This window comes from Rhincodon typus, chromosome 1 (assembly GCF_021869965.1).
Source record: "Rhincodon typus isolate 14 chromosome 1, sRhiTyp1.1, whole genome shotgun sequence".
Lineage (NCBI taxonomy): Eukaryota > Metazoa > Chordata > Chondrichthyes > Orectolobiformes > Rhincodontidae > Rhincodon > Rhincodon typus.
The window spans coordinates 135,377,040-135,401,707 of NC_063332.1; the positions used below are offsets into that span (position 1 = coordinate 135,377,040).

At 39.7% G+C, this 24,668-nt stretch overlaps 1 protein-coding gene across 1 annotated transcript in view; it reads left to right on the forward strand.

The window, feature by feature from the left end:
- The window catches only part of LOC109911257, a 115,802-nt gene that overhangs the window by 35,905 nt on the left and 55,229 nt on the right, over positions 1-24,668 (forward strand). The window contains exons 3-5 of the mRNA XM_020510555.2: positions 11,757-11,842; positions 21,281-21,374; positions 24,433-24,573. Of these exons, the coding sequence (XP_020366144.2) occupies positions 11,757-11,842; positions 21,281-21,374; positions 24,433-24,573 (321 nt within the window). The remainder of the gene's footprint in view (positions 1-11,756; positions 11,843-21,280; positions 21,375-24,432; positions 24,574-24,668) is intronic.

The window sequence follows — 24,668 nt, forward strand, 5'->3', positions numbered from 1 at the left end:
GACTGAAGAAGGGTCCAGACCTATTTCTTGCACTTTTCTGCTCCTCTGATGCTGCCTGGCCTGCTGTGTATGTCCAGCTATACAACCTTGGTATCTTAGACTCCAGCATCAGCAGTTCCTACTGTCTCTCACATGACTCTGGACATCCTGCAAGAAATTTTATATCTGCACATATTGACATATTTTAATTGGGTTAAGATTTCATCCGTTACAATTTCCCAAATTGTCCACCATTGGAGCTTCTCACACCCTTTCTGGATCTGTTGTCAATATAAATGATAGGAACTGAATGCTTTGATTGTGGAGTAAGGGGCTAAGTATAACCTTACTTTTAGACTAGCTCCTGAGCATGTGCATAAAGAGCAATGTCATAATTATATCAGATCACATGGAACTGCGAGTAGAGTCTGTAGGGTACCAGAAAATGTTCTCTCATACCATCCCTTGAATATAGTTATGTTTTGTAAAGACTCTTAACGTTCACTCAATTGAGTGTGGACCTGATCTTACCACAATAATTAGTCAACAAGTCCATTACTACTGTCTTATGCAGCTGAAAGTTTGGGAGATGGAAAACTACCTGGGCCTTGCACTTGCAATTCTTATGTGCTTTATACCAGCAAGGAATCATGGTACATGCTAAAAGAAAGAGGTCTACAAAAACACTGCAGAGCATTCAGCACTCATAATCTGAGAACTAAACAATGTAGTGGACCTGTTATACCTATGCACAGAAACACAGCAGCTTAGGGTGTGGTTCTGCTCCACTGAGCAGGTCACCATGTACAAACTGTTTCCTGGACAGACACCCACAGGAATTCTATTTATCTGCTCTTGGTAATATTTTCCAACGAACACAGGAACACATTGATATAAACTCTTGATTAACTCTCGTTAACAGCCACATTCAGGAATTTTAGCAGTAGGGTGAAGTTATTTATGTCTGTTTAGTGGGCAGTTGTGTGGTATATAGATTTTATTAGCATGAGTAGACATGTTTGTGGTTTCTTGATGTTTTTTCACCTTTTACCAAAAACAGGAAGTTCAGCATTGACGTTTATACCAGTCTGCCCTTCAATACTAATTAAAAAATGTAAAGCTTTTTAGAACGTCCCAGACATCAAAACAAAAATCAAGAATTATATTTCAAAGCCACTTTCAATATTTGAACTGACAAGTTAGAATGGGCTACAGACTTTGTTTCTTGTATTTTTCTCTCCTGTCCTGAGGTTTCTCTGCTTCACAGTTCATGTGTAGGTGTTAAATTCAGACTTCCATTTTAACTTAATCTTTTGCCAGAGGACTCGTGATTGTTAGAGGATTCTCTTCCTCTTTCTTGCTTTTTCCAGGAAATGTCCCAGTTTTAACTGAGGTCCCCATTATGACGGCAGCAAATTGATTGGAAAATTGTTCAATGATAGCTCATTTGTGACATTAAATACTGGAACATAGCATTATTGGATTCTTGTGCTAACCATACTAATGATAAAATAGGGTAAAGCTTCCATTGATTAATGTCAGCAATAGTGATATAACACCAGCTTTGGAACCAGAAAAATGGGAAAAGGTGGGTAACATCAATTTTCCATTCATTTTGTAGTGCCTGACTATAGCTGTATAGTTTAGTCTTACTGACAGGTGGCAAAAGAAACTAAGTAATACACTATCCAGATCATAACCACACCAATAAAATGCCTCACATTAACTCTCCGTATTTAATTTACTGCCCCAGTTTATATAGACACAGTGTGGCATCTTACATGAACCATGCTCCATCCAAATTTGCACCTTTTTACAGAGGTTGCCTGCTCAACATTGTCCCTGGCACTTTCACTCTCATATCCCTCAAATCAATGTGTCATTCTTCTTTGCCTCTTTTCCAACTTCCGTCCCTCAGCTCAAGCGATATTCTTTTCTCTCCAATTTCATCCCCCAATTCAACATCACATTCTTCTGACTATTCAATCCTGTTTATAATCTTTGTCACCTATCCCATCTGTGCTGGCAATGGGTATGATAGCATCATGATTAGAAGACTGAACTAGTCATCAAGAGGCTTAGTCTGATAATCTGGACACCGTGGGCTAGGTTTCAACAGCCCTCTGGCAACAGGCTGGGAGGAGCGAAGATTAATAATATTGCATTGAGATATTGAGAAGAGTATCCCAATGTCTGTATGTTGCAATGAGATATTATAAAAAATGGCTAGCCTGGGGGAGGACTTCATGCTGTAATATGATGAGAAGGTAATTAAATCCATTAAATAGGGATTGATGAATATTTGACCAACATTTTTTAAATTTTACATCAGGCAGAGGGGTAAATTACTTAATTTATGAAGAAATATTGAGAAAGTTATGCCTATTTCTGTTGGACTTTAGAAAAATGGAAGGTGACCTTATGGAAAGTATAAAAATTGAGGGCCATGATCGTGTGGATAGACAGAGGATGATTGCTCTTGTGGGAGAAAGTAAAAGAAAGGAACATTAATTAAAAGTAAGAGGTCTCACTTTTAAGACAGAGCTGCAGACAGAGAACTGGAGTTGAGATGAAAACCAGATCAGTCAGATAACCCATGGTGTTATTGAAGGCCAAATGGCCTATTCCTGCTCTTACTTCTATGTTCCTATGAAGAGTCCGATGAGGTATAAGCAGATGGTGAATTTATGGGAAAGCAGAACTGGCTTCAGATGGTAGCCAGCATGAATGGTAATGCAATTAGGTATCATGATCAATTGGAGTGGCAATTAGGGGCACAGGAGGGCATACTACTTGAGAGCCATCTTGGACATGGTACTTTTACTTGAGAGTAATTGCAGGGAGATGTGGTAGGGGTAGCCACTCAAGGCCTTCTGTGAGGAGGAATATCAGAGGAAGAGAGAAAGAGCTGCAGTCAATGAGCAGCAGACATGGTCCATGCTAATTTTAATATTATTCTTTCATGGGGTATGAGTATTGCTGGCTAGGTCAGCATGTTTGTCCATCCTTAATTTCCCTTGGGAGACAGGTAGTGAGCAGTTTTCTTAAACTGCTGTAGTCCATCTAGTACAGAGTACATTGCAGTGCCGTTAGAAAAGGAGTGCCACATTTTTAATCCAGCAGCAATAAAGGAATGGTGATATAGTTCCAAGTCAGGATGTGTGAGACTAGATGGGGAAATGCAAGTTGTGGTGTTCCCATGCTGTTGCTCTAGTCATACCAGGTAATAGATGTCATGGGTTTGGAAGATGAAAGAGCCTTGGTGAGTTGCTAGAGTGCATCTTGTAGATGATACACACTGCTGTCACTGTGCATGGCGGTTCGTGTCAAGCTTCTTTAATGTTTTTGTATTGCATTATTTCATGTGCAGCACTCAGTCCATCTGGTTTATTATAGTACCAGTGTCTGCCAGGGATATGGGATTAAACAAAATAAAGTGGGAGGTGTGTTGTGTGGAGCATAAAAACCAGCATAGACTAACAGAGCATGTTTCTATGCTGTAAATCCATGTAATTCTGCAAAATTCTTCAGTAGCACAATACAGGCAATGCAGCACTTTGTGACATCCAGATCTTGTGAAAAGCATTGTTTAATTGCAAAACTTTATTCTTAAAAATCCCATGAAATTTGATAAAATGCACCCATTCATGACAATTGTTTTCAACTTTTTCCTTTCTTGGTCCTCAATGATGTGAGCAACCAACAAAAGGAGACAGGAAGGGAAAAAAAAACAAACTATTTTATGAATGGGTAGTAAGTGTCCACTCTTCAAGGCCTCCTGAGTCCAGGGGCATACCATGATAAAATAACATGGGCTGCATTGCAATGCTCAAACAGCAAGACAGCGTTTCAAATATAGTGCAAATTTGTATTCTGGTTAAAGTTAGGAGCAGGGTTACGGTTTGAGCCACAGCCACAGACACAGACAAATAAAATTATCCCCAATGTCTCTTTTCAAATACTGAGTACATTTGACTATAGTTCTGCACTGCTGAGAAATGGTCCTGTTGCTGTTGTCACTACTCTTTTAAAGTAACAATTAAAGATTGTTGCCTGCCAGTAACAATGGAAAGTCCCTAAAAGTGTGTTACTCTTTTTCAAATGCAGATGCAACACCTATCTGTAATTAGTTTACAATGTCATCTTCCGTTTCCTTGTGTTTTGTTAACTGGAAAAGGTGCAATAAAGCTAAATGCCACAATTTTAAAGGAGGTGCAGAAACATAGAGACCTAGATGTACACATACAAAATAAAAAGAAGGTACCAGGACGTGTTGAAAACTTTTTAAATGGAAGTAGTATCAGATAAACTAATGGGACTGAAGGCTGACAAGTCCCCTAGCCCTAATGGCTTACATCCTAGATCCTAAAATAAGTAGCTCCAGAGACAGTGAATGCGTTGGTTGTAATTTTCCAAAAATCCTTGGATTCTGGAGGAGTACTGGAGGAGTGGAAAATTGCCAATGTGGCACCCCTATTCAGAAAGAGAGGGAGGCAAAAACTGAATAACTAAAAACCAATTAGCTTAACATCTATTGTTGGATAATGTTGGAACCAATAATTAAAGAAATAATTGCGGAATATTCGGAAGTTCATAATCTAATCAAGCAGAGTCTGCACGGATTTATGGAAGGGAAATCATGGTGACTAATTCATTAGAGTTTCTGACTCTAAAGACGTTAGAGAAGGCTCAACCAGTGTGGATAGAGATGAACCAGTGGATGCGTTGTATTTGGACTTCAAGAAGGCATTTGACAAGGTGTCTCACAAAAGGTGAGATCATGAGATATGACTCCACGGTTTTGGAGATAGTGTATTGGTGTGGGTAGTGAATTGGCTCATGTGCAGGAAACAGAAAGTGGAGATAAGGAGTTTCATTCCAGATTGGCAACCTATAACCACTGGTTTCCACAGGGGTTAATGATGGGACTGCAACTGTTACAATGTATATTAATGACTTGGCAGAAGAGAGCAAATCTACTGTAGCCAAATTTGCAAACAACACAAAAAATATTTGGAAAGGCAAGTTGCTAAGAAACAGTTGTACAGAGATATATCACTATGTTAGGTAAGTGGGCAAAAAGTCAGCAAAGGGAGTATATTGCGATAAAATGTGAAGTTGTTCATTTTGAAAGGGAGAACAAAAGAACAGAATATTATTTAACTGCAGAAAAGCGAGAACAAAAGAACAGAATATTATTTAATTGCAGAAAAGCTACAGAAAGCTGCAACACAAAAAGGCTTGGGGTTATTTGTGCACAAAATGAAAAACTAGCAGACAGATACAGCAGGTAATCAGGAAGGCTAATGGAATGTTGGCCCTTATTTCAAGGGAAGCGGGATTGGAGTATAAAAATCTTACTGAAATGTACTAAGGGCTGGTGTGACTACATCTGGAGTACTGTGAACAGTTTTTTTTTATATAGAGTCCCTACAGGGTGGAAACAGGCCCTTCAGCCCAACAAGTCCACACTAACCCTCAGAACATCCCACCCAGACCCATCCCCATTCCCTAAAACACACCTAATCTACACATCCCTGAATACTACATGCAATTTAACATGGCCAATCCACCTAACCCGCACATCTTTGGACTGTGGGAGAAAACCCATGCAGACACGGGGAGAAGGTGTAAACTCTACATAGACAGTAATCTGAGGGTGGGATCAAACCCAGGTCCCTGGCACATTGAGGCAGCAATGCTAACCACTGAGCCACTGTGAAAGGTCCTTTCATTATAGGCAGCTCAGGCAAGGTTGATGAGGATCATCCCTGGTATAGAGGGACTGTTTAATGACCAAAGGCTAAACAGGTTGGGACTCTACTCACTGAAGTTTAGAAGAATGAGACTTGATCTCATTGAAACAAATAGAAGGCTAAACAGTTTGGGACACTTCACACTGGAGTTTATAAGAATCAGAATATAAGAATTCCTAAGACTTGACAGGGTAACTGCTGAGAGGATGTTTCCTCTCATGGGAGAGTCCAAGACCAGTCGGCATAGTCTCAGAGTAAAGTAGTGCCAATTTAACACTGAGAAAAGGAGGAATTTGTTCTGTCAGAGATTTTTGGAATACATTGCAACAGAGAGCTGTGGTATATATTTAAGGCTGAGATAGATAGATTCTTGATCAGGAGGGAAATCAAGGGTTATGGGGAAAATGCAGGGAAGTGGAAATGAAGAATGTTGGATCAGCATGAACCTGCTGAGTGGGAGAGCAGTCTTGAGGGACTGAATGGCCTACTCCTATTCCTATTTGTTATGGTCTTATATGGGATCTTTGTCTTTATTAATATTGTGATAGAATGCAAAAGTAAGGAAGTTATTCTAAACTTCTGCAATACTAGCTAGGCTTCAGCTAGAATAGCGTTTTCAATTCTGGGTACTGCCCTGTTTAAAAGATATCAAGCCTTTGTCCGACCTTGTCCTTGACCTTGTCCAACCCAGTCCATCACCAGCACCTCCACATCACAGTCCCTTCAAGTATTTGAATGTTGAATCTGCTTCCTCTATCTTTGCAGGGATGAAATCCTTGATCATAACAAATTACTGTGCAAAATAATATCTCCTCTAATAATTCCTACCAATTCTTTTTCCAATTTCCTAAATCTATGCACTCTGCTTACAAGTCTTTATTTCACTGGTAATATTTCGTTATCTATCTGATCAAAATATGTCATAATTTGGAAAACCTCTGTGAAGATGACCTTTCTCTGTTTTAAAGAGAACAACACCAATTCTCCGAGTTTTTCCACATAACTGATATTCCTGATTTCTGGTACCATTCCAACAAATCACTTCACCTGATGAAGGGGCTACACTCCGAAAGTTTGTGTTTTCAAATAAACCTGTTGGACTATAACTTGGTGTAATGTGATTTCTGACCTTGAAGGGACTATGGAGAAGATTATGAAGAAAGAACAGGTTTACCAACAATTCAGCACAAGCACAACTGTCTGAATGTCCTCCATCTCTGCTCCACAATTCTATGATTCTGTAAAGATTTGTATTGATTTTTATTTACGTCTTCTTTATGATAGGGCTACAAAAGAAATGTAAGGATTTCATTTGGAGGTGTCACATTTCTGTATGAAATTGACACTCCTCACACGTTGTGTGATTTACTTGTAGCACATGTATAGAACTGTGATTGAGTATCTACATCTGATTGGGAACGATCTCAGAACTCAGTTGATTTTAATCCTGCTTGTCCATTGAAAGCTGGATGGCAGGCTGTTACATTGGTTGATAAAAGCAAAAAACTGTGTATGCTGGAAAAGTCTGAAGTTAACATGTAAAATGCTGGAGAAACTCAGCAGATTGGGTAGCATCAGTTCTGAAGAAAAGTCATATCGAACTTGAAATGTTAACTCTGTTTCTTTCACCACAGAAGCTGCCAGACCTGTCAAGTTTCTCCAGAACTTTCTGATTTAATTGGGCTGCATGGTGGCTCAGTGGTTAGCACTGCTGCCTCTCCCCACCAGAGACCTGGTTCAATTCCACCCTTGGGCAACTGTCTATGTGGAGTTTACACATTCTCCCTGTGTCTGTGTGGGTTTCCTCCCACAGTCCAAAGATGTGCAAGCTAAGTGGATTGGCCATGCTAAATTGCCTGTAGTGTTCAGGGATGAGTAGATTCAGTGGGTTATAGGTCTGGGTGGGATGCCCTGAGGGCCAATGTGGACTTGTTGGGCCAAAGGTCCTGTTTCCACACTGTAGGGATTCTATGAAATGGGTGACTTAAATTTTTTTTCCTAAGTTATAATTTCAGTGGTACTTTGAGCATGCAAGAGGGAAACCTGTCAAAAAGCATTCAGGATCTTCTGTAGATTTGCAGATAATTGATAATTATTTCATTACAGCCTAACTGCAATTTTAACTTCAAGCCAACCTGGCAACAGAACTAGAGAGGTGCAGAAAGATAGTTCCTTTGCGCCTGTGGATGAGGACTGAAAGTTAAAATCTCCCCTATTTCAAGCTGTAAAATGCCTGACAGCTTGGCATTCATCACCCTCCAATAAATTCCAATAAATTACGATTTATCCATCTCTATACCCAGCACACATCAATATAAGAAATTAATTTTATTAATAATACTGCAGTAACAGAAAATAAATTGTGATTTTTAAATACCTGAATTATTCTTGTTTGAGGTCCTTTTGTATTTGCTCACTTAAGCAAAACAGAGATTTAATTCTTGATAGTGTAGTAGATTGAACCCTTTGGAACTAAGTTGGTGATTTGTTTTGTGAATTTTGTACTCGACTTTTTCTTGAAAATGGAAGTTTGGATATAAACTCAGAATAGTATTTTAAGCTCTTCACCAGCAGATGGTAGTCATGGCCCACTAGCTGGTGTGAATGAAAGCTGAAAATTAACCTTAATCACTGAAAAGACAAGGCAAAACAAATAGAATACAAAACAGTAAAGCACATGAACAGCCCTTGGCCCATGATGTCTGTGCCGATCATGATGCCACTCTAAACTAATCTCATCTGCCTGCACATGTCCCTCCAATCCTTGCTTGTTCATGTTTCTAAGTATTTTTTAAACATTGCTATTTTCTCTGCTTCTACCACTTCCTCTGGCAGCATGTTCCAGGCACCTACTACCCTGTATATAGAAGCTTTCCTCACACATCTCCACTAAACTTTTCCCCCTCACCTTAAACCTGTGTCCCCCAGTATTTGACATTTCCATCCTGGGAAAAAAGACTCCGACAATCCACTGTATCCATGGCTCTCATAATTTTATATACTTCTATCAGATCGTTCCTCAGCTTCCGACACTCCAGCAAAAACAATCCAAGTTTGTCCAACCTCTCCATATAGCTAATAACCTCCAATCCAGGTTATATCCTGATAAACCTCTTTTGCACCCTTTCTAAAGCCTTCACATGCTTCCTATAGGGTGGGCCGAACTAAAGTTCTATACAGCTGCAACATGGCTTGCCAACTTTTATACTTTTATACTCAATGCCCTGACTGATGAAGGCAAGAATGCTGTATGCCTTCTTTACCACCTTATTCACTTGGGTTGCCATTTTCAGGGAGCTATGGACTTGCACCCCAAAATCCCTCTGTATATCAATGATGTTTAGGATTCTGTCGTTTACTGATACTTTCGTCTTGCATTTGACCTCCCAGAATGCATCACCTCACAATTGTCTAGATTTAACTCCACCTGCCATTTATCCATCTAACTTTCCAATCAGGCTATATCCTGCTGTATTCTTTGATCACCTTCGTTACTGTCCATAACTCCACTAATTTGCATGTCTGAAAACTTACTAATCAGACCACATGCATTTTCATCCAAATCATTCATATTTATTATAAACAACAAAGGCCCCAGCACTGATCCTTATGGAATACCATTGGTCATAGAACATAGAACATAAAACAGTACAGCACAGTACAGGCCCTTCGGCCCACGATGTTGTGTTGACCTATTATCCTACTAAGATCAAACTACCCTGCATACCCTACGTTTTACTATCCGCCATGTGCCTATCCAAGAGCCGCTTAAAAGCCTCTAAAGTATCTGACTCCACTACCACTGCTAGCAGCACATTCCACACGCCCACCACCTACCTTCCCCAGCTGCATCCCTCCCCTCTCTATGTATTTCGGAGCTCCCTTCCCCCTCCCACAATTCTGAAGAAGGGTCCCGACCCAAAACGTCAACTTTCCTGCTGCTCTGATGCTGCCTGGCCTGCTGTGATCTTCCAGCTCCACACTATGTAATCAAGAGGGTAGACACGTCTCTGGTTTGGATGGCCAGTTCCTGCTTTGCAACTGGGTTTTACAAACCTTGCCATCCATTACAGAAACAGCCCAATTCTCGTGTCCATTGAAGTCAATGAAAGCTATATTTTTTATGCAATGCTAAATTTACAGGTAATAAGTTGTAAATTCAGGCCTTTAGCTAATTAGGTGTTCATTGGAAATAATTTTTGGGCATTCTTCTCAAAACAAATCGTTGATATTGCAATGGTGTAGCATAGTCTCCCCAACGTCTGTCCACCAACTGCAAGGCACAAGTAAAGCCTGTGATGGAATACCTCCACTTGTCTGGATGGGTGCAGCTCCAATAACAGACCAGAAGCTTGACACCATCCAGGACAAAGCAGCCCACTTGATTGACACCACATTCATGTCCACTCCCCCCACCACTGACACTCAGTAGTAGCAATATATCCCATCTACAAGCAACATCTTCAGAAATTCACCGAAGATCTCTAGATAACACTACCACTTCCATTACCATCTAGAAGAACAGGAGCTGCAGATACATCAAAACAACATCACATGTCAGATCCTCTCCAAGCCACTCGCCATCCTGACTTAGAAATATATCACCATTCCTTCAGTGCCAATATCAAAATCAATAACAATATCAAAATCCGGAAACAGTTCAAGAAGACAGCTCACCCCTACTATCTGACCAGCACTTAGATTTAGGCAATAAGTCTGGTCCCACCATCAAAACCCACTTCTCCTAATTAAAAAAAGAAAAAAATGACTTCATTATTGCAACATTGAGAGAATTCTTAGCTTTGTTATCAAAACATGGAATGCCATAATGTCTTGATTTTTGTAATTTATTATCTTGTCAGTGGATATATTCTTATTCTTAACTCTAAAAGTATAAAAGTGGGATTTGCTCATTACATCCATGATTCCACCTTCCCAGAAGGTGGAAATGTTGTTGCCTCCAAAGCATGACTTGTGATGTATTCCATATATCCAGCTATCCTCTAAGGCACTCCAAGGTGTAGGTCAGTTAGTAAAAACTGGGAGAGTGGAGGAGTTGTTTTAATTGAGCTCAGTTCTCCTCGGCTGGAGAAGTCAGCCAGGATTCACACTGGGTTTGCTGTCCATATATCCCTGCTGGGAATTGGAACATGTGGGCATTAGGTGTGAGCAGTATTTAGTTTTATATGGAACATTCAATATTATCCAGGAAAAATAACCATGGGTATGAAAGGTCTTGTTACCACTGCTGGAAAAGTGCATTGCAACACGTACCTCACTCCCACCAGGATCCCTGTTTCTGAGGCAGTGAAATCATCACAAAGTCAAAAAAAGACCACCCACTGAACTGAACTGGAACAATTGCATATCATGATGCAACATTTCCATAATTCCAGCAGTGCTGGAATTGTTCTTCTTAGTCTAAACATCAATTTCTTTAACACTGCTCCTTCTGCCTCTGGCATTTCTAAACATTTGTTTCAATTTTTTTTATCCCTGATTGTTACAGTGTTTGTTATGTCAGTGGAAATGTAAATTGTCTAGTTTATTATTTTGCTAATTTAACTTCCATTTGTAACTACTAGTAAGGTAATAGGTTCCCTATTCTCTGCTCTGTTATTCCCCCTCATTCTTAATCCACAATGGTAGCCTTTACTGCACCATTGTCACAAACCCCAGAATTGATCTGGTGCAGAAGGAAGCCATTTGTTCGTCATATCTGCACTGGCATGATTTTCCAAGTCAACTATCCGATTTGTTTCTAACGTAACAACAACAACACCGGACCCGAAACATTAACTCTGTCTTTTCCTTCACAGATGCTGCCAGACCTACTGAGCTTTTCCAGCAACTTTGTTTTTGTTCCTGATTTCCAGCATCCACAGTTCTTTCAGTTTTGATTTGTTTCTAAAATTTCAAGTTTAATGTCAGTTTATACTGGATTATTGGTAATGTTATGCTAAGGCCTGTGTCCATTGTATTTGATTTTCACTTAATCCCTTTATTTTTCTCTTGTTTTAGGAATTGCCTTACCTTTGATCCTGATCTGTATTTTGATTTTGTTTCTCAGTATCATGCTGGCTTATTACCAGCACAGAAAGAAACGTGTAAGTATTCTCTCTATTCACGTGAGTAAATTTATTGTATTGAAAGGGTATTTTTCAATAACTCACAAGTCTAAAGTGATTATGATTGCCATTGTCATATAACTAATTGGATAATTATTTTCTTTGCATGGATAAGAGAACAATCACAGGTTTTGAAGGATCTTCTTGAGTTTTCAATTTAAATGCAGGTGATGGGGAATTATTTTTGCTATAAATAGGGCAAGCAGGTAGGTCCCTGAGTTTACCTCACCCGGAATAAGGATTGAATGTGGTGTCATTAACCTGATCCACACATGAGCTGTCTAAACAACTGAGCTAGCCAGAACCTAACTGGTAGGATAGTAAGGCATAAACAGAACAAGTTGGCCGCTGGAACCTTGTCATGTTTTACAGGTGAACTTTAACAGTAAATGCCACCTGACTGGTTAACCACAAAGGTCGGTCCAGTTTCATTCAGTTATGTTTCTACCTGCATTTCCAGCAAGAGGACAGCAAATGGCCTGCTAGTCTTGTTACTGGGCTAGTACTCCAGGGACCTGGCAAATATTGTGCAGCCTTGACTTTAAATTTCACCACATCAGATAGTGGAGTTTAAATTTTTTAAAAATCTGGAAAAGAAAGCCTAATGATGGCCGTGCAACCATTGTCATAAAATCCATTTCCAGCAAGAAATTTGAAAAGAGAACAAATTTAAAGGCTTTGTATCATAATGCATGAAGCATTTTAAATAAGATAGACGAACTGACTATGCAAATTAAGGGAAATGAATATAATCTCGTAGCCATTATGGGAAACATTGTTACAAGGAGATCAAAGCTGGGAAGTTAATAAGTCAGGGATATTTCACCTTTTGGAGAGATGGGAGGGATAGAAAAGGTGGTGGTGTGGCACTGTTTATAAGAAATTAAATGAGAACTGTTGCGAGAGATGAGTTAGGCTCAGATGTTGTGGAGTCCATTTGGATGGAGGAAAGAAAACAGCAAGGGAACAAAAAAATTTGTAGGAGTAGTGCATAGACCCCCAAACAGTACTCATGCTGTAGGAAAGGATACAAATTAACAAATAACAGGAGCATGGAAAAAGAATAAAGCAATAATTATGGGTGGCTGTAATCCTCATATTGATTGAGTCAAGCAACTGGAAAGGATGGCTATGACAAGCAGTCATAGCATAAATTAAGGATAATTTCCTAGATGAACATGTTATGCAGCCAACTAGGGAGTAGGCTATTTTGGATCTGACAATGGGTAATGAGGCAGGTTTAATAAATAACCTGCAAGATAAAGATTCCATATGAAGTAGTGATCATAATATTTAATTTACTATTCAGCTTGAGAGTGAGAAACTTGAGTCAGAAACAACTGTGTTTTACTTAAATAAAGGGAATTACAATGAAATGAGGAGAGAGTTGGTTGAAGTGAACAGGACAGATAGATTAGCAGGAATGATAGTAAGCAAGCAGTGGCAGATATTTAATGAGGTAATCCATGACTTTCAGCAAAAATATATCCAATAAGGAGAAAAGACTCTAGGAAAGGGATAAATCAACCATGGCTAATTAAAGAAGATAAGAAGAGAATTAAGTTGAAATGGTGGCTCAGTGGATAGCACTGCTGCCTCACAGCGCCAGGGGCCTGGGTTCGATTCCACCCTCGGGTGACCGTCTGTGATGGAGTTTGCACATTCTCCCCATGTCTGCATGGGTTTCCTCCAGGTGGTCTGGTTTCCTCCCACAGTCCAAAGATGTGCAGGCTAGGTGGATTGGCCATGCTAAATTGTCCATGTATAGATGAGGTGGGTTATGGGGGATGGGTCTGGTGGGATGTTGTGAGAGTCGGTGTGGACTTGTTAGGCCAAAGGGCCTGTTTCCATGCTGTAGGGATTCTGTGATAGAAGCATATAAAGAGGCAAAAGTGATAGCATGAAAGATTCGGATAAATTCAGAATTCGGCAAAGGAGGAATAAAAATATAATTAAGATGGAGAAAATAAACTATAAGGGCAAACTAATAAGGAATATAAAGAAAGAGTAAGAGACTTTTTAAATATGTAAAAAAAAAGAGAAAGGTCAAAGTGACCATAGGCCCCTTAGAAAATGAAGATTGTTATGGGGAACAAGAAAGTAGCAGAGCAGTCAAACAGATATTTTACATCAGGCTTGATGATGGAAGATACTTCAAACATCCCATTAATATTAGAAAATATGGGGGAGGAATTATGTACCATCACCATCACTCGAGAAGTAGTATCAGACTAATTAATGGGGACAAAAGCAGATAAGTCCCTTGGCCCTGATGGCTTGCATCATAGAAACCTAAAAGAAGTAGCTACAGATAGTGGATGCATGGCTATAATTTTTCAAACATCCTTGGATTCTGGAGAAGTACCAGAGGACTGGAAAACTGCGAGTATGATACTCCCATTCAAAAAGGGAGGGAGACAAAAAGTGTGTTTCTATAGGGGATAACAGTTAGAATAACATCTGTTGTTGGAAAGGTACTAGAATCATTTATTAATGAAGTAATAGAAGAACATTTGGAAAATTATAATTTAATGATGCAACGTCAGCATGGTTTCATGAAAGGGAAATCATGTCTGACCAATTCATCAGAGTTTCTCAAGAAAGTTTTAACCAGGGTGATAGAGAGGAACCAGTAGATGCGATATATTTGGATTTCTGGAAGATGTTCAATAAGGTAGGTCATAAAAAGTTAGGTCATAATGTAAGAGTCCATGGCATTGAAGGTGAGGACAGAGAATTGGCACCTCATTTTCTGCTTGGGAACTCTTGTGCTTCTGGACTCAATATCAAGTTCAACAATTTTTGGGCTTGAGCTCTCCCATGTCCTTACCCCAACCTCCATGCAACAGGCCTTGTTATTCTCATGGTCTGTTATTACACATAACCCATTGTTAGTCACTAACAGTCCCCATTAACAGCTATTCACCCTCTTAGCCTGTTCATTATCCACACCTTTGTCTGTCCAATTGTTCTTCTCTGTCTTTGGGCTGTGCCTCCAACTATCGTTTACTCCGTACCCCCTCCCCCACCCCATAGCTGCTGTCAGTTCTGAGGAAGAGTCACTGCACCCAAAACGTTATCTCTCCACAGATGCTGTCAGACTTGCTGAGCTTTTCCAGCAATTTCATTTTTTTGTTTGAGGCTAATGGAATGTTGGACCTTTTTTCAAAGGGACTGGAGTATAAGAATAGGTAGTCTTACCGTAACTGTACAAGATGATGGTGAGACTACATCTGGAGTACTGTTAACAGTTTTGGTCTCCATTTTTTAAAGAATGGTATCATTTCATGGTAGCACGGTGACTCAGTGGTTAACACTGCTGCCTCACAGCGCCAGGAAACCAGTACAATTCCACCCTCGGGCGACTGTTTGTGTGGAGTTTGCACATTCTCCACGTGTCCGCGTGGGTTTCCTCTGGGTGCTCCGGTTTCCTCCCACAGTCCAAAGCTGTGCTGGTTAGGTGAATTGGTCGTGCTAAATTGCTCATAGTGTTCAGGGATGTGTAGATTAGGTGGGTTATAGGGGGATGGATCTCAGCGGGATGTTCTGAGGGTCAGTGTGGACTTGTTGGGCTGAAGGGCTTGTTTCCACACTATAAGGATTCTATGATCTATGACTTCAATGCAGATAGTTCAGAGAAAGCTCACAAGGATGATCTCTGGTATGGAAGGATTGTTTTATGTGCAAGGGCTCCACAGGTTGGGATTCTACCAGCTGGAGTTTAGAGGAATGAGAGATGATCTCATCGAAATCTCAAGAGGCTTTACAGAGTAAATGCTAAGAGGATAATTCCCATCTAGAAGAGTCCATGACCAAAGAACATAGTCTCAGAATAAAGGATTGTCTTAATTTAAGACTGAGATGAGGAGCCACAAGAATAATTGCATAATAAATTGGGATGTAAATTGTGAAACATTATGCTTCGTAGAACACAGAACATAGTACAGCACAGGAACAGGCATTTCAGCCCATGATATTATGCTGAACATGATGCCAAATGAAACTAATCCCTCTGCCTGCCCTTGGTCCATATCCCTTCATTCCTTGCATATTCATACTCTCATCTAAAAGTCCCTTAAATACCAGTATCACATCTGCCTCAACGACCAGCCCTAGCGTGCGTTCCAGACTCCTACCACTTTCTGTGTAAAAACTTGCCCTTCATGCCTCCTTTGAATTTTACCCCCTCAGCCCCCTCAACTCTGGGAAAAAGATTCCGATCATCAACCCTATCTATGCATCTCATAATTTTGTAGACTTTTATCAAGCCTCTCCTCAGCCTGCACCACTCAAGAGAAAACAACCCGAGTTTTACTAGCCTCTCCTTACAGTTCATACGCTCTAATCCAGGCAGCATCCTGGTAAACCACTTCTGCACCCTCTCCAAAGCCTCCACATCCTTCCTGTCATGTGGCAACCAGAATGAATGCTGTACTCTAAGTGTGGCTTAACCAAAGTCTTATAAAGCTGCAACATGACATCCTGACTCTTGTACTAAATTCCCCAACCAAAAAGGGCAAGCATGCCATATGCCTTCTTTACCACCCTATCTACTTGCACGGCTGGTTTCAGGGAACAATGGACTTGAACCCAAGATCCCTCTGTACATCAATGCCAGGGTCCTGCCATTAACTGTATACTTTTCCTTAACATTTGCTCTCCCAAAGTGTAGCACCTCACACTTGCATGGATTAAACTCCATGTCCCATTTCTCCGCCCACACCTGCAACTGATGTATAGCCCGCTGTATCCTTCAACACTATCCATAACCCCACCGATCTTTGGATTATCTGCAAATTTAGTAACCCACCCATCTACATTTTCATTCAAGTCATTTATTTAGTAATTATTATGTCAAAAGTCTCAGTTTCAAACAATCATGACTAAGGAATGGCTGTCTTTGTATTGTGAAAGAACTACTCCTGGAATCAAACTAATGAAGTCATATTCCTAACCGTGTTAAATGAACAATTTCCTAAGTTCTCACCCTTCCAATTTTCAATACTGGCAAAACATCAGCTTGCCGATCACATCCCAGAGGAGCATGTGTGTGTCAGGATACAAGACTTCTCTTTAACAAGGAACATAAAACAATGTCATCCCAAGCCACTATCATCACTCAAATTACATCTCAAATCTGGATGAAAAGCAGGGCTTACAGAGAACAAGACGCAGGGATTCTACGTACCACAATGCACTCGTAATGCAGGACAGTGATTATGTTAAGGAGTAGCTAAAAGTGAAGGAAAATATAAAAGGGAGAAGTTAAATCAGTTTTTGTGAGATAAATGTCTCACTCCAATCTCCGGCTCAGATTCTCTCAGACCATATGTGACACACAGTGGCTAGTTCAGGTAACTGCAGTTACAACATTTCACTATAATCATATCAATATAGGTCTCAGAATAAGCAAAGGGAGCAAAGCTTTCAGCATAGTCAACCCACTTTCACCTATTCATTGTCGCCATTATCAGCTTTTCTACTTCCATGGCTAATTATCAACTATCGTTTTGTCTGCCTAACTTTCTTTCTCTGTCTCTCTCTGGGCTCCATCTCCACCTATTCACTCACTCCTTTACCATACCCACAAATCCCCCATCATCAGCATAAATACCACTACTTCTAGTTCTAACAGTTCTGAAGAAGGATAACTGAACTTGAAACATCATTCACTCCACAGATGCTGCCAGACTTGTTGATTTCTCCAGCAGCTGTTGATCTTGTTTCAGATCTTCAGCTCTTTGTTTTATAAGACCATAAGACCATGTGACATAGGAGCAGATATTAGGCCATTCGGCCCATCGAGTCTGCTCCACCATTCAATCATGGCTGATAAGTTCCTCAACCCCATTCTCCTGCTTTCTCCCCGTAACCCTTGATCCCCTTGATAATCAAGAACCTATCTATCTCAGTCTTAAATGTACTCAATGACCTGGCCTCCACAGTCTTCTGCGGCAGTGAATTCCATAGATTCACCACTCTCTGGCTGAAGAATTTTCTCCTTATCTCCTTCCCTTTACTCAAAGGCTGTGCTCTTGGGTCCTAGACTCTTCTACCAATGGAAGCATCTTCCCAACATCCACTTTGTCCAGGCCATTCAGTATTCTGAAAGTTTCAATTAGATCCCCCCTCATCCTCTAAACTCCAATGGGTATAGTCCCAGAGTCCTCAAACGTTCCTCATATGTTAAGCTTTTCATTCCTGGGACCATTCTCGTGAATGTCCTCTGAACCTGCTCCAGGGCCAGCTCCAGAGATATGGGGCCCAAAACTGCACACAATACTCCAGATGTGGCCTGACCAGAGCCTTATAAAGCCTCAGTAGTACATCCCTGCTTTTATATTCAAGTCCTCTGAAAATTGAATCTCCTTATTTTTGACCTATCAAATTTTTTTAGAACTCATACAGTGTGGATACAGGCCATTCAGCCCAACAAGTCTACACCGACTCTCCGAAGAGCATCTCACCCTGACAACCCCTATCCTATCCCTGTAACCCTGCATTTTCCACAACCAATCCACCTAACCTACACAACCCTGGTGACTGTGGGCAATTTAGCATGGCCAATCCACCTAATCTGCATCTTTGGACTGTGGGAGAAAACCCACATAGACACAGGGGAAATGTGCAAACACCACACAAACAGTCGCCTGGGTCTCTGGCACTGTGAGGCAGCAGTGCTAAACACTATGCCACCATGCCGCCTTAATTTGTTTTGGTGATATGTGTTGAGCAATTAATATAGACAATGACACCAAGTAGTACTCTCTTTGGCTTTTCAAATGCCACTGTGGATTCATAATGTAAACCTAAAATGGCAAACAGATGCTTAATTCAATAACTTATCTGAAAAATATCAGCTCAAAAATTGCAGCACTGAGGTGTCAATCTAGAACATGTGGTCAAGGTTTGAACACTTCCTTTGAAGAGCTAATTTGGCTACAGTAAAGATATTTTCCCATGAGGGCAAAGGGATGCAAACAAATCCAGAGCTACTTGGATGATGAAAGAGCTGGAAAATAAGATGAAGCAAAAAAGAATATGCTAATAACAGATAAGAGCAGTTGATATAAAAATTGCAAATCAGGCTCGACATAGAACATGGTCAAACTACTCGACTTTAAGTAAAACACACGTTATTTTTGTACTATAGTTAAAATACAGACAAAATAAAAATAAAACAATTGGCTTAACTGTATCTCTATTAAAATGCTTAACAAAATAATATATAGATATTAACTACTGCTAATTAACTGTTCCAATATAGTAACCTCCCATAAATACACCCTTGGCAAAGGCGAATTCAGTAAAATAGATTGTCTCACATGCAATTCTAACAGCAGGAAGAGAACCCCAGGTTTTAGCTGTAACAGTTAGAAGAATGAGAGCTTCCACATCCAGCTTCATAATCCCAGCAACTGCTGAAAGCTAAAACTAAAAATCCTGGTTCTGTGGGAGCTTAACCCACCCAATCAGGCTGCTTCTCTTGTTCCAACTTAAAAAAAACCCAAGGCCTCACAAGCTGTTTACTTAATTGGCTGTGAGCAGGCCACTTTTCACCTCTGCCTCAGCCACTTGTCACCTCTGTCTCAACCTTTCTTCATTAAAAAAAATAACAGGATAAAATACACCTCTTAAGGCCATAGTATAATGACATATACACATATAAACAGCAAAAATATTGGCAAAAGGTGAAATAGAGACTAAAGAGGGGATTTGCACATGGATAGTAGGAACTGCAGATGCTGGAGAATCTGAGATAACAAGGTGTAGAGCTGGATGAACACAGCAGGCCAAGCAGCATCAGAGGAGCAGGAAGGCTGACGTTTCGGGCCTAGACCCTTCAAGAATAGAGATTAATTAAGAAATAGAGATTAATTAAGAAAAGCTAGTAAGGATTTGTTACTAGAAATTTGTGTTTAACGGACTTGCTGGAGTTTTTTGATGAGAACTGAGATGAGGAGAATTTCTTCTTTCAGATGATTGAGAGTCTTTGGAACTCCTTGCCATATAGAGCTGTGAGGGTATAGTCCTTGTGTACATTTAAGGCTGAGATAGATTCTTGATCTGTAGTGGAATCAAGAGTTGTGGAAAAAGGGCAGGAAAGTGGACATGAAGGATACCAGATTAGTCATGATCCTATTGAATGATGGAGGAAGCTCAATGGGCTGAGTGGCCTATTCCTGTGCTATTTCTTATGTCTTATGGTTTTAATCCAGGGAGGGTAGATGATAGGCATGGTGTTGATGTGTTATATACGGACTTCTACAATGCTCTTGATAAACCACTGCACACAGACTTGGGAACAAAGTTAGAACTCGTGGAATAAAAGGGACATTAGCAATGTGGATATGAAATTGCATGAATGTCAGGAAACAGAGAGTAGAATAATAAAGTCATGGTGTTTAATACAGCATAGAAAGAGATCTTTCAGCCCATTGTCTCCACACCAGTCATTAAACAAATGGTGGTTTACACAATGGAGGTAGTTTTTGGTAGTGGAATTCCTCAGGGCTCAATGTTAGGATTCCTGCTTTTTCTGATATATGTTAATGACTTCGACTTCGGTGTAGAGGGCAAAATTTGCAGATGTTGTGCAACTTTGAAGGATGGTGAACTTTAAAGAGAGTAGTGTTAAACTTCAAAAGAGCAGAGATAACTTGAAATGGATGCATAAGCAGCAGATGAAGTGATTCAGTTTGTTTGAAGAACACAGAGGCAATATAAAATTAAAGGTGCAATTCTAAAGAGGGGTGCAGGAGCAGAAGGATTTGGGAGGATATATGCATATCAGCCATAATCATCAGCAGGTTCAATGGGCTGAATGGCCTGCTTCTATTTTTAGTGAACTTATCATTTAAAATAATTGGCAAAAGAACTGGAAGCAGCATGTGAGAAACACTTTTAAAGGAGTAAATTATTATGGTCTGGAATAGAGCTGGGAGCAGTTTCAATAACTATTTATTTAAAGAGAATTGGATATATACCTAAAGGGGAAGCTTTACAAGATTGTGGGACGAGCAGCAGCATGAATCAAATTGCTTAGCTTTTTCAATGAAGTGTCAAAAATTCTGTGGGCCAAATAGAAACCTTGTGTGCTTGTGATTGTCAATACATTTTGTGTATAATCAAAGCTTATGAGTTCTCACTGTATGCACAGAAAGACACTAACAAACACACAAATCTGATATATCTCAACTCTGAATTTCCACAGGGAATTTTCCTGCCTGATATGCGTGATACTTGATAACAATTATCTGTACAGTGGCACTTCTGATGGGATTGAACACATAATTTGCAGGTTCCTCTGGGAAATGGTGTACATCATATACCTGATAGTAGCCTTGTCTTATTCTTGTCTGCATTGAAAATGGCAAGACTGGTGCTAACATTGTTATTTTACTTTGCATTTTGCAGAGGTATTCCTTTGACCTCTTCCACAAAACTGCTGAAGATGCTGACATTCCCTTGAGTGGTCCAAATAGCCCAGGTGCCTTCGAAATAATTCCAGGTATATCAATGTACTTTATGACAGTTTTTCAAAGGTTTATTTTGAGGTCTCTCACATTTCAGATGTTTCAATACCAAGTTGCAAGCATATGTAAAAGATCATTTTTCCTGCTCAGTTTTGAAACCTTCAAAAGGTGGTCTTTGTCAAGGGGCAGTGCTGAAAACTTATAAATTGCTGCCAATCTACAAAAACCTCTCTGGATAATTAGCCTCTCAGTTGCTTCAGGTTATGCCTATTTAAACAACCTGCCCAACAAGGAGGATTTGGTGCAGTGCTGATGAAGGAATGAGTCAGATTATGGGGATGTGGGAAAATTAAAGAATAAATGCAAAGCATTACATAGGTGTTATTCCCAAATACTGGGTCAAAAGTCAGGACTTTGTGAAGGTGGGGCTGGGGTTGAGGGTAGATACTTTAGTCAAGCTAAGAAGTCAGTGAATTATTAATTGCTTTTAATTGCTAAAGCATTTTTGATATTCTTTTCGTAAATAGACATCTGTCATTTTAATTAGTAATTATGTTATTTCCACAAATCAAAATCTACTTGGCCATCAATGACTTGACCAAGCTCAATGTGGACTTAGTGAGAGTAGTGTAGTAATTTTAAACATCATTCTCAATAATGTACATTGTGCCATTCATAATGAGGCTGAAATGCACTCTCCAAATGAAAACAAAATGTGAAAAGCACAGGATTGTTGTATTGGGTGATTTTAACTTCCCAACACTGAATGGGACTCCCTTAGTGCCTAGGCTTAGATGGGGCAGAATTTGTTACATGCATCCAGGAGGATTTCTGAAACAATATGCACTTAATCCAATTGGAGAAGGGGCTGTACTAGACCTTGTGTTGGGGAATGAGCCTGGCCAGGTAATTGATGTTTCAGTGGGAAGCATTTTGGGAACAGAGATCATAATTCCACAAGTTTTAAGATAATTATAGATAAGGATAACACTGGTCCTCAAGTGAAAATGCTAAAATGACGGAAGGCTAATTACAACAATATAAGCCAGGATTGACTGGATAAACTGAATTGTCGAGCATACTCTGAATATAGAATTAATTCATTATACTTTCAATCTATTTCAATACTTAATGCCACTTAATGTAGCACAATGTTACACAATTAATCAGAGTGATTTTCTTTGGTGAAATCAAATAGGTAAATGCACCTGTCTGATTCTCCTTACATTTAAAACATCAGACATCTGAAGTATTGACTGAAGAATTATTTTATTTCTCGAACAATCTGAACTTTCTTCCACTTTCTTTCTTTCAGGTGTCAGCAGAGTCTCATTAAATCAATGGCACCTAGTATCTCTGAGCAAGATCTCCATTTTAACATCAAAATTCAACTTAGCAATTCTGAAACCATATTCAAAGGGAATTAAGACTGTTTTGAAGGTTATTGGGATCAATATGAGTCAAATTTCCATTGGCATTCCCCATTCTCTCACTGTAAATATCCCAGAAATGGCACAAACACTGAATAGAACACTGGTTCTCTGGGGCTTTCACTCTTCTTTCACCAAAGTTCATGTGACGGATTGGCAGAAAATCCACTGAAAATTCCAGGCATGGAATCTTTAGTAGTTCGTGCGTATTAGAAGTCAGGCAATGAGTTAGACAGAAGATCTACTTTGCAGCTAATATATAGAGATACAGTCATTTAAAATCTGCACCTGCTAGGCAGTACCAAGTGACGAATGAATCATGTCAGTAAAATGAGATGTTTGACAGATACATCAAACACAGACATGAAAGCAATTACAGTTATTTAATTTTGTTACTTTGTTATTCTCAGCACTCAAAAGGTGAATCTCATCTGGTCCTAGTATGTTCAGCCTTCATTGTTGCATTAAACCACAGACAGCTAAATTTTCGCTGTGAAACTTTAAGTTAATTCACTACGCTGGAAATTGGTTGCAAAGTGAATGAAAGATGCACTGACCATTCTATTTTCAGTAAATTAGCAGTAAAGAATTTTAGCCCCCTTGAATCAATGGTCTGAAATTCCCATGGTGGGAAAGAATAAATCTAATTTCAACCTAGCAGGTTTTCCCACAAAAAAAAAGACTATGATTTGGTTCTGGCGAGGTTTCATATATTTAGACCATATTGGTCCTTCTTGCAATCCTTTACCTTTGCTCCCACAATAAGAGGGCCTGAGTGGGAGAGTGATGTTCACCAGGAAATACTTCAAGAATTGCTAACAGGAAAAGAGAGGGTAGCTAAAGATAAATTATTTCTACTGCTTGGGGATTCTGGAACCAGGGGTCATAGTCTAAAAATTAGGGCCAAACCGTTCAGGAGAAATGTTAGGAAGCACTTCTACACACAAAGGGATCACAAAGATGTTTGGAGTTCTCTCCCACAAATGGCAGTGGATGCTGGATCAGTTGTTCCTTTTGAATCTGAAGTAGATACATTCTTGTTATGCAAAGTTATTAAAGCATATGAGCCAAAGGCAGGTACATGGAGTTAGGCCACAGATCAGCCAGAATGGCAGAAAAGGTTCACTACTGTTCATATATGAAAAAAAAATTACATTCTTGAAAGGCCTCAGTTGAAATCACACTGGCTGACTCCCTTTGAATCAGCATAAAGACCGCAAAATTTAGTACAAGGAATTAAACCCCAGAAAGGATCTCTAGTAAATAAACAAAAATAGGTAAAGAAAATTTGCATTTTGATCAGTTGGAAGACTTAAACTCTAACTTAAAAAAGTGATTTTGCTTGGATTGAGGAGGACAATGTGTCCTTGCAGCTCTTGACAAATCATATAACAACTGCAATGGCCTCCTTGTTACCAGGAGAGATCCAGCCAGGATGAGGCCAGTTGAGATATCCCACCTTCAGTTACACTAGCAAAGTGGGCCCAAAGGAATTTCTCGATTTGTGACTCTTTTTTGCGGTCGTTTTCCATTCCTTCACCTGCCATCCATCCCACTATTTCTACCTACTCATTTGATGGTAAAGAAACTGAAGAAAGCTCGCAGAAACTGAATAATCCAGGTTCATATCTCCATTTTTCGTCATTATTTTCTATATTTTCAGACAAAGAAGACAACACTGATGTTAAGAAAATGAATGGAGACATGGACAATCATGATAAAACTCCATCTGTCATCTTGAACCTGCCTGAGGAAGTTATTGAAAAGCAAAACAACTGTGAAAATGAAACAAACCACAGCCCAGGTAAATACCATTGGACAGTATGAGTAGTATTAGTTATTTGTGCTGATAGATCGAACCATGTAGGATGTTCAATGCCAGTTCAGAAAATGAAATGT